This window comes from Cariama cristata, unplaced genomic scaffold (assembly GCF_000690535.1).
Source record: "Cariama cristata isolate BGI_N322 unplaced genomic scaffold, ASM69053v1 scaffold32438, whole genome shotgun sequence".
NCBI classification, from domain to species: Eukaryota; Metazoa; Chordata; class Aves; order Cariamiformes; family Cariamidae; genus Cariama; species Cariama cristata.
Window position 1 is genome coordinate 28,316 of NW_009631143.1, and position 11,806 is coordinate 40,121.

The 11,806-nt window shown below is 36.4% G+C and overlaps 1 protein-coding gene across 1 annotated transcript in view; it reads right to left on the reverse strand.

The window, feature by feature from the left end:
• Positions 1–11,549, reverse strand: part of ITGB3BP (integrin beta 3 binding protein (beta3-endonexin)) — a 30,043-nt gene extending 18,494 nt beyond the window's left edge. The window contains 4 exon segments of the mRNA XM_009705852.1: positions 2,873–3,011; positions 7,974–8,016; positions 10,004–10,091; positions 11,486–11,549. Of these exon segments, the coding sequence (XP_009704154.1) occupies positions 2,873–3,011; positions 7,974–8,016; positions 10,004–10,091; positions 11,486–11,549 (334 nt within the window).
• Positions 11,550–11,806: the final 257 nt, after the last annotated feature.

An 11,806-nucleotide genomic window follows, 5' to 3' on the forward strand; every position in this document is an offset into this window, starting at 1 on the left:
ACAGTAAGAAGAAAGTTGGAAAACAGTGGGGTTAGATCGCTATCCAACTAGGTTTAAATTCCAAGGAGAAAATTCAACACATGACCAGGGATATCTGTGGGAATACTTAAGACAATGCTTTAAGCAACTTTGTTGAAGAGGAAAATAATCCCAAAGAGAAACTGTTTACAGGCTTTTAAGAATGCAGGGGTCAATACTTTAAAGGGCTGATTAAACCAAAGATTTCTGGATGTAAAGTAAGTGGGAATGTGGAGGTACCCACTGTGCCAAATAATCATCTTTTTAGGAATCAAGAAGAAGCCATTAGTTTTGAGAGGAGGAATTGTTCACAAGACAGGCTAGAGACTGTGGCAAAGATCCTTACTTTCTGGTAGACAGAGGCTTACTCCCTCCATCCCAAACCGGGAAGTACATAAACCAGACCTTTCATTGCAAATCTCTACATAGTTCTCAAAAGGCCACAAAATTAAATACGCATCAACTGCATATATCTCAAATTTTGTGAAGGTGAGCGCGTTCTAAAATACAGGTCCTTTAAATATACCAGGTTTGCACAACTACTTGAGACATACTATCACTCACTGAAAGAATGGGGAGAAATTAGTATAATTCTTCCTCCAAAAGCTTCTTGGAATATCAATGGTTGGAACAGTCATTTTTGTACTAGTTCCAGGGGGAAATGCCCAATTCAAAAGCATAGCACTGGTGGAGAAGAACAGCTATTCTGGGGAGAACCAGAATCAGCAGAGAACTTGAGAGGAAAGTTGTGAATATTCCAACTGGCAGGGAGCGCTCATGAAAAACTCGACTGTGTTAAAACTGTTTGACAAACAGGTAACAAGGACACAAAGCCTGGTCATAATGAAGACTGGCAGCACAATAAAGAATTAGGACATAGCTGTTTCTGTGTAGTTTCCTAGCATGACTACTAATTAGGAAAAAAACACCAACCCCAAAATAAAACCTCTGTGCATAGGCCTGTAACTATGCATAGCTATACTGCTGCCAAAACACCCAATACTTCCATGCTTCCTCAAGTACTCTGCTATTTTTAATAAGGAAAAGGGACACAATGCTCACAGATCATAGTATTTTCAGCTTGAAGGCTCCCAGTAATTTTCATTTTTTGGTCAGCCAGCTTTGACAGAATCCCAAAATTTCTTGATCACATTCCTCTAAAAAAAAAAAAAGACAAACCCCCTTTTTTTCTGAGGAAAAAAAAATAAATCAACTTTTGCAGATCCATGAGAGCATATGGTGCCATAGCTAGTGCAAAAATCTGCAGACATCTAGATAAATTTCAAACAGTGGTTATTCTATCCCGCTCAGAATATTTCTACTCATCATAATTCATGAATGTTAGTGAGGCCTCAATTACTGCACATAAATTCCAAAATATATGGGGCATAAAAAGCTCTTTAACCCAACAAAAAGGCATAACAAGAACTGATGGCTGAAAATTAAAGCTAGACAAATTCAAAATCAGACAGGAGATTTTTTTCTTTTTTTTAATAGCAAAGGTAATTGAACAAGGAACTTGCTAACAAGGGAAGTGATGGATTTTTTATGATTATTTTTTTTTTAAATAATTTGAAATCTTCAAATCAAGACCTAACCATCTTTCTAGGACTTATACTGCAAGGAAATAAAAGCCCTTGGGCTCTGTAGGGGAATGATGACAAGAAAGTATCTTTGGGTTTTTATTTTTGTGGGGTTTGTTGGTTTTTTTTTTTAATATAAAAAGTCACATCAGGCGACCTAATAGTTCCTTAACACTTAAAAAGACCACAACCTATATAGCCACAAAAGCAGGTTAGACTATTGAAAATATACTACTTGAGCAGTCATAGTTTGCATCAAAAACTGTGACTATGTAACTAAGTGGACATACATCCTAAAGTGAACCGGAAATAATATAATGCTAAAAAGGCATATTTTCTGAGAGCTAATGAGAGTGTTACGTCAGATTATCGCGAATGAGTGGTTAGGGAATGCACCACCACACAGATTAATTAAAAATTGCCTTGCTATGAAAAACGATAGAAAAAAAAAAAAAATCTGTAAAAGAATGCATAGTTACTAACCGAGCTTCCCTTTTAGCTTTGATTTGCTAAAATCTAAGTAACTTTCATTATTCATAGAGAAAGACTCAGAGCTGAGAAATGCCATATGTATGGTATGCATGCTTACATGCAAGTATTTACCACCAGAAACCTGGAAGTACATAAACCAGGACTTGCATTGCAAATCTCAACATAGTTCTCAAAAGGCCATGAAATAAAACACGGACCAACTGCACACATCTTTTCTTTCCAGCCCTCCTGATAACGAGAGAGACCAGATCTCAGCTCTGTATTATAAACTATGGATTGCACTGCCTTGCAAGAGTAAACCAGGACTCCGCTGCAATAATCTGAAGTAGCACACAGCAACCTCAGAACTTCTCCCCATATAACCCAAAGAAGAAGAAAGTCACTGTCAGTAGCACGTACCAGTTCTGCCAATGAAAGCTGGGACTTAGAAAGAAAGCAAACAAAGGACATTGCTGGCAGAAACATGCCTAACCAGTGGCATTAATGGAATTATTGACAAAAACGCCAGTGCAGGTTTTTTTGCCGAGCCAAAGTCAAGCATTTTTAATATTGATCAACAGAAAGCAAAACTTGTTTTATAAACAAGTTGTTTCATAAACACTCCCAAGATTTATACTGAAAAGATTCAAGCTTTAAAAATCAACATCAGCTTTTCCAAAAGAGATTAAAATTCTTTAAGAGGAAAAAGAAATCAAACATACCACATGAGACATAAGTTACTAAATCAAGCCAATAACCAGAAAAATGTTGCAGTAAGAAAGACAGAATGTTCAACTAACCATTTGATGGGCGATTTGTGAGATTTTGTGCATTATGACTTGTGGGAGATGAAAATGGACTCATTTGGCATGTTCCTGTTGTCGGCGAGTAAGACTTTAGATTTTTCTTTTTGGCCTTCGAAGGCGTCACATCAGATGGCTAAAATGTAGCAAAAGACAAAGAATCCAGATGAATATTGGCTAAAGCTAAAGAAGTACCTATGTCCATCTAAACCTACAACAGTTGTAAACTTCCATTCTGCAAACTAAATACATTCTGGCCTCTACCTTTCCTATCAGTAGAGTTACATACTGTACCCCAAACCAGACAAAGCCTCTCTCAACATTTACTATCTGGTAATAGATTTTTCTAAATTTCTAATATTCCTAAATTTAAGTCCTCCCATTTATGGAAAGCCCATGTTATATGTTGTGGTGGGTTAATCTTTGCTGGCTGCCAGGTGCCCACCAAGCCACTCTATTGCACCCTCTCCTCATTAACATTAGTTTTACTCAAAAAAATAAAAAGCCCTTCAACACTAGCCTCCCAGTTTTTATAAACAAAAAGTATGTGATTTCCAGAGATTTAGGTATTCTGGCATGAACACCTGGGGGTGGGGTTTTTTTATTTGGTGAGGTTTTTTTGTCTGTTTGTTTGTTTTTTAAAGCAATCAAATCCTGGTATTATTTTTCCTATAGTACTGAGAATTTAAGACACATACAAGCAACTATTTTTAGATTTTAATTCTATCAAAAGACAGTTATTTCTAATGGTTTTCTAAACAAGTGTTAATTAAAAAACCAGTCCCTTAAATCTAAAATTTTGTCTCTGGCTTAGGATTTCAATGTTTGATGATATACAAGGAGTTATTTAATGATGTTAAAGGAATTGTGCAGGGAAGTTTTCAGAAAAACTAGTCTGTAATTCTGAAAAATTAACTGGGATTATCTGGGACACAGTTCACTCTCTAGATTGGATGTTGAATTGCAGCTCCGAGAAACTGGGATTTCACTGCACTACTAATATACAGAAGAAAGAAAAACAAACCAAAACCACACTTTGTTTGCACATAAAGGGCTTCAGCTCTAGTAACAACCTGATTCCAACTAAGAAGTCTATAGCAGCTTTAAATAACACCATCAATGACTGTCAAAAAGGAGCCATACACAGAAATAAACACATGTAACACATAAAGGAGACTCCACTGGCATCAGCAGCATCTTAATGTCATCTTATACTCTTAGAAACCACTGATCAAGTGGCTACAGGATTTTCCAGGTAGTAGAATTTGAAGTATTAGCCAATATGCATACTACCAGACCTACAGTACTTCACTGTTATGCAACCAGCTGATCCAATAATTAAACAAAAGAGCTGGAAGGCACAGAATATAGCAAGCTGGAAAACACAGCTTCAGAATGACAGCTCTCCCATTCTTGCCTACCTTTAAGGAGATAAAGTCAGCAGGCATGTAAACTACTGCTTCCAAACAAGACTAGCCACCTCTAAGAAGGGGAACGCAAGTACTGCACAACTTATTTCATGGTATTAACATCTGTCATGCAAAGAATAAAGGGATATTTTGGGCAAAATCACTTTTTCCAGTCCGTTTCAAAAATTTTCTCAAGGGTTTAAAGAAGGGCTGTCCAAATGCAGGGAAACAGTTAGTTTTTCCTATGGTTTAGTGAGATTCTTTTTTCTCTTGGAAACATAGTATCAACAAAGCAAATCCCACCAAAAAAAACCCCCAACAGATTAAGAGATTTCTTCATTTTTTAATTTGTTACAAACCTGGGCTTTGAGTTTGAGGAATCTCCTGCGCGCTCTGGGAAAAGGGTCTACTGGGGACACAGTTGAGATCTAAGGCAGTCTGAGTCCGGAGCATGGTACAGCACCGAGAGGCAACTCTGGGGAGCCCTGAACCTCATAGGTTTAAGGTCTCACAAATATCCCCTGGAAAAATCTAACTACAGCAATTTTAGATCTCAGAAGGGGTGCATAGGTGGCAAAAGCAGTATTTTTAAAGCCAATAATAAGGTTCACCAGGTAAAGTGTGAAAGGCACGAGTCATATCAGGAAGTAAGTCTTAGCAGATCACAAAGCTACATATACAAAGGAGACTTAAAGCCTCTACGATGCAGCAGGAAACCAGGACCTGGGAAAAGGCTACATTTCATTACTGAGTAAATTAATGATAGAAAACATTAACTTTTATAGAATTACTCTTAAATTGTTGAGGTTTCTAAGAAGTATACATTTACAGAGGCAATAAATATAAAACTAGGAATACAACCTGTACCTAGAAGTATAATGGACAATTAGGTAACCTCCAGAAGTTCTCTTCTCAATTCCAGACAGTTAGCAGTTGATTTAAATGTCCTGAAGCACAATACTCCTATTTTTCACCCCTACATGGATATGCACACTCTTGTTATCTGTATGAATGAGTGTTTTTATTACAGCTTCTACTACTTTCTTGACTTCAGCAAAATTTCAGGATGAGTTCTAGAAGTTAACATGTCATATAATAGATGATTCTCCATTTTGGCTTTCAGTCTTCCACACTGCAATATTACTGAATTCCTCTTGATTACATAAAAGTATAAAGAATGTTCAATATCCCCTCTAAAAAGAATACAGCATATTCTTATACCCCTTTCCTGCTCTTCACTACTGAACTCCTATTAAAACATCCTGATCTTTTAATCTCTTTCATTTGAAGGCATTTCTTGTGCCACTTGTACCACAGCCTATGTTCACATTCATTTTCTTCTACAGAATGATAGAGGTTTAAAGTATAATTTCTGCAATTATACTTTAAAAGAGAGTGACTATACCTTCAATTCTAATTCAGGTGAAGAAAAAAATACTGATTTACGCAATGGAATTATACTTCCAGTGCTGCTTGCTATTCTATTTCTGATACATCTTACTGCACTTTTACAAAAAGCTGCAGTTTTGATGTTTTTCTTCTCCTACTCTGCCTTGAATGGTTACCCTTAATTTAGAACGTAACAGTGTTAGTATTGGTCATCAGTAATATGACTTACACTGTATTTCAGAAGATTTAATTTGCTGCCCATTTACCTAGCTTTCTTACAGCTCCTGGATATTGCTCTGTCTTGTTTTAGTCTTGAATACCCTAAATAATTACGCATCAGCCCTTTATAGTCTTTCTGCAGTATATCAGTATTTAAACAATACCTGATGGAAAATTTCAATCTGGTATCACCAATATTTTACCACATTCAAGCAGGTTAAAGACATGTTTCAAATCATCTTTAAATGAAATATTAATTACAGTAAAGTATCAATGCCACTTTAGGCATTTAAATGTCATCAAATCTCTTTTGTAACAGGGAGACTCTCCAATCTGCTTACACTTTCAGGATATTTTTCCTGCTTGAACAGCAGTCACTTCAGTCACCATATTTCTGGACATAAACTAAGAGTCCTTTGAGCAGCTGCCTGGAAAAAGTTACTGTAGTACTTCGAAGAACAATATTTATTTGGCAGTAAGAATTTCTCTTCCAGGAAGAAGAGTCTTTGTCCAGTTATGCAATTTTTTTAATGGTACCATACTAACATCATAAAATCTAAAAATACTCATTTCTGAGCTGGTCAGCTCAGGTATGCTTTGGGTAGTCTGACCAGCAGGTGGAATGAGGGCCTCCTGAAGAACAGGAAAGAAATCGTAGCAACAGCAATGGATGTTGCAGAGCTGAAACAGATACTCCACACAAATCATGTGTGTTTATTACCTTACATTCCTTCCTACCTTCTATAACATTATTTAATTATGGTACACTTTAAATCTTTGACATGTATCTGTTAGAGACATCACATGAACTAAAAATCATAGTGCAAACCTACATTACCGAGATTCCAGTAAAAGTTTTTCTCATTCAGACAGGCTTTTGTTAAGCTTTTTGCTGCACAAGAACCTGAATGCAGGTAACCATCAGGTAACTTTCTTTTTAACTTATGGGGAGGGGGCATGGAAGGAAGAGCTTTAAAGCAGAATAAGAATTCCATGTAATTTCAGCTGGACCACTCATCTACAAAAATGTTACTACAGCCCAAGAAACAGATGCAAAATTACAGTCACAGCTGCATTCTGAGCAGAACAAGTTGGGTAATGGTACACTAAGCTGCTAATTAAATTGCTAATGATTTTTTTTAGTGGCACTGCGGTATTTTGCCACCTTTGTTTAAACAGAAAAAACCCAGTATCTAGAAAATTTTTAAAATTGCAAATTTCTATCTTGCTAAATACCAGTGAGACCTCCAAATACGTGCTGTGTATAAACAAATCTCTTCAAAATGACAGAGATGTGGAGATTTACTGGGAACTCATTTGCTGACCAGCTATTCCTCTCTACATACTTTTCCAAAATGTTCCTTCCTTTAAACACTGCCATCCTCACAAGCTCCTCGGTATTGATGTCTGCAGCAACAGCCACTGCTGGTAGGAGCAGATAATAAACCGACATATGTCATGACATGCTGGTACTGGGAGTATACTATAGCTGCATTTACAAAAAATAATAGCAACAGTACAATTTTATTTTTATTGTGATAACTGTGGTGAAATTTATTGCAGTGTTAGTACTTTATTGTTTCATTATGCCAGATTAGCTGAGGGAGGTAATTATATCCTTGACATGAAAATGCCTTTAATGTTTTCATTTCAATTTTGCAGTTTATAATATGCAGATTACAGCATTATCATAATTCCATATTGTTACATGTACAATTACATGGCAGAACATTTGCTTCCAGGATAATGGAGCTAATTTCTAATAAATTATTTCACCAAGGATCTTAACTCATTCAGCTCTTGGGTAAATAGTGATGGCAGTAAAAATATGCATATTTCTCCGTTATTTTCAAGTGATTCATGCAGATGTACATTACTTAAAGCCAAGCAGTTCTATGACAAATGGAATACAATAAATTTTATACTAATATTTTCAGCAGTAATTTTGTGCCTTATTAAGGTTTTTCTAGACAACATCCAGCCTGTAACAATATAAATGCAGCTCTAATGAAATATCATGTTTATATACACATATATGTCTATATAGGCCCAGATGATTCCATACACCGAAAAATACTTACATTATCTTTTTTAACAGTGTCCAACTTCAATGCTCTCTTAACTCTGCAATAGAAAAATATGGACAAGTTTTATGGTCACCTAGACACAAAGATTTCTGGTAATAAGGTCTATAATCAGTAATTTTAAAGACATTTTCCTTTCCCATGTTTCACATTTTTTCGTACTACACAAGAAAACTAATGTCAAGCAAATCAAATACATTAACTGATTAAAATACCGTGTACCAAAATCGTTTCTTGTTTAAAAGGATAAAGTGTTTGCATAAGAAAATCCAATTCAATTTTATACTAGAGATAAAAATCAAGACACTGAAGTGAAATCGCACTGTATATTTGTCTCTTTCTCAAAGGCTATAAACGATGAAAAAATGCAAAAGCATTATCATTTACATACCTTTGGAGCAAGGGTTGAAATTATTTTGCCATTAGTAGAAATAATGTATGAGACATTTAAAACACAGGTACAGCCAAGGTGAAAAAAGTAGTTCTTCCCATCATTTTAGCTCTTAACATGATTCAGTGCTACCAGACTATGACTTAACTGGGGAACAGATGCTCTATGTCTTTACAGGTCCCCAAACCATAAGAAACTATTTGCTAGTCTTCTTCACTATACTGATTCAGGAACATGCCAAGCTCTCTCTGCAAAATCTGCTCTGCTGAACTGGATGCCCAGCTGTTAATGGCAACACTAGAAGAGGAAAGCTGAATATTTATAATACTTTATATCGTACAGCTGTCTTCTAAAGAGCAGTCATCAAAATTTTATTGAATGCAGACTAAATGCTCAAAGGAAAGAAAGGTCAACATAAATTAAGACTATTTTTCCCAGAGACAACTGAAACTTTTTAAGCACATTCCTAAATCTTAACAATAGTTTAAAGCATGATATAAAACAATGAGGAAAAAAATTTTAAATCTTTATAAGAACAGTCCCCAAGAAACATATATATTATATCAAATTAAACAAGATTTAGAAAATACATCATATTTCAAGAACTTAGTTCGCAGTTTTCTTCTTGGAAAAGAATGTTTTGACTTGTAAGGAATTAAGATGACATCATTCCAAACATAGCCTTTTTAAATTTATGTAACTATTCCAAAATTGTAAATTACAGTATTGGAAAAATGGAGTGAAAACACACTTTTGAAATGTAACTCGGGTAATGGTCTTATATGAATACTGTTTTACAACTATCTCTATTACAAAAAGGGGAAGACAAGTATTCTATCTTAAAAAAGCCAAGTAAACAGGTAACATTTAAATTAAAAAAGCGTGTGAAATTCTTGCCAAAGGGCAGTCAAAGCTGTAACAGTTTGATGGAATTCTTTACAATGTATTTCTTTTTAAAATAGAAACCTATATTGCTTAAGGAATGGAGACTCCATTACATCTTCCACCCCAGTGGCAGCAGAGAAACATTATATTTATTAATACCTCTACTCTGAAAGGATGCTCTAGGGGCCAATGCATTTGCATGTTATACTAAGGCATGTTATGATGGAAGTTTTTATGATGGACTTCAAAAGAAGCTGGAAGCCAAAGTAAAGCAGAATCTGGACTCAACATAGCTGTAGGACAAAGATAAATGAGAAACTACATGAAAATCCCACTAAATTACAAACATTTAGAAAATTTCTTAGGGAGAAAGTTGTGGACTGATCAAGGCTATGTTCTTTAGAGTCTGTCAAATACTGTGTACAGCAATAGAGTTGCAGACAGCCCAAATTTCTCTCTGCTGGCCTGCAAAACCCCTGCAAACACCCTGAGCTATGGTGGTGAAGAGGCAGCCTCATGCCAGGCAAGCACTTCAATGTTGGAAGGAGATGGAATATCATATTGAAGGTACAATTTTGGCTCCAGGAGGTCAACTTTGCCTCGCTTTTCCCAATTCATCCTACCCAGCAGCCTGGTTTGCTTGTGGGCTTGTTTTTAATGATTGTCTTTCTGATGCCATAATGTGAGAAGGTAAATCTCTGGGCAACTGTGAATCATTCAATATAAGGTAAAATCTGTGCTCTTAGTCTACATGCAGTCCCTGGCGAGGACCACTGAAACAAAATTCATCCAGACATCTAACATGATGACCCGGTTCGCCAAAGTGTCTTCTCTCAGACCTTTCAAAAGATAAACATGTAGAAAAAACAATACGTGCATCTAGGTGCAAACAAAATTCCTAAAGTATTTTAGGAAACACCATGGAGGAAGAGCACCAGCTTTAGTTTGGTTTACCTTTTTTATATGGCTGGAAAAGCCTTGCTTTGCCTATGGTGTACAATCAAACATCAGAGTGTGAACAAGAAAAGGAGATAGAAAAATGAGGCATATGCGATGACAGTACACAACAGCTTATTCACCTGAGTTTCCTATCCTTGAATTGTTAGCCTGACAAGGCTTAATTTATTTTCTTAACTATGCAGAGTATAATGGCACATATTTACAGCTAGCTGCAATGATTATTTTGCCCACAATATTTATCAGGTTAAAAATCTACATATTACTTCTAAAGCTTATTGTTCATCTATCATCCCAGGTCGTATCGTCAGTTCCTTGCTAGTAGTGGGAGACTTTTACTCACTTGAATAGTGCTTTGATAAAACCACTTATATGAGGAACTGCTTAACAGTGAGAGTCTAAGTATGCCATTTAAATTTCTACAAAGAAACAAATTTTTTAATCTGTTTTTAATTCCACATACACTTAACTTTCTCTCCTTCACAATTCATTTATGAATGAATGCAATGGTAACAGTCACATATAGATTTAATGCACAAAAAACAACACAGAGAATCAAGGACTTGATTATATTATTTCATTAAAAATACCCTACAGAGTATTGTAGTGCATTTCAAGGCCATTTCAGATAGCCTCCTTTTAAGTTTCTACTTTTACTGGGACAAAAAGAAAAGACCTCTATGCTATTTATATATTGCTGCATCTTCAAAACCTGCCAGCAAAAATGCCTTATTAATTGGAAAAGCAGAAAGAATACATGACCATTTTCTATGTTCAGCTTAAATAGTAGTTAAACTCAGTGTGCAAGCAGTGAGAAAAAGATTTAGAAACACCAAAAAAATCAAAGCTTGTGTATTGATTAATACAAAGTTTGTATTAATACTGTCTGGAGTGACTACTTCAACTTCCAGTGGTCAAGGCTGGCAGCAGTTGGAACCTATGTTAGCTCTAACATAAGCCATCTTTGAAATCACATGAGGAGCTGTAAACTGGGACAATATCCCAAGCCTATATACAGGTAGCATGAGTCTTATGGCCTCACCTTACCACTGTTGAAGTTAGCAACATTCTACGCACTTTCTTTACTGTTCTTCAGAAGCCCATGACTAGCAAAGATACACAAGAATAGTGTCAGATTTACATGACTATTGCTTGATAAATTGCAAAGAATAGGAGAAATATGAATGGGATTTATTCCCATTGGAGACAATATGAAGAGATACAGCCTGATGGACACGGTACATGTCATGCCCTTACCACTGCAGGCCTGCAATACCTTCCCACAGCAGCCTAAGGCGCGAAACCCAGGTGTCAAACTCGGCACAACCCACCCCCGACATGGCTCCTGCCCCTCTTCCACCCCCTACCACACCGCCCCACAGGCTTTATCCACGGGGCGTGCAGAAATAAACAAATTCCTCCTCAGCTGGGGCAGTTGGGAACAGACATGTAACATACAGAAAGTATTACCCATACCCAAACTCTGTGTGGATAAAGGCTCTGCCCCAAGAACCCACCATTTTAAAATACTTCCCGGTCCCATCCAACACCTGGAAGACAGAGCTAGAAACAAAACCCGCCCTTCCCCACGCAACGG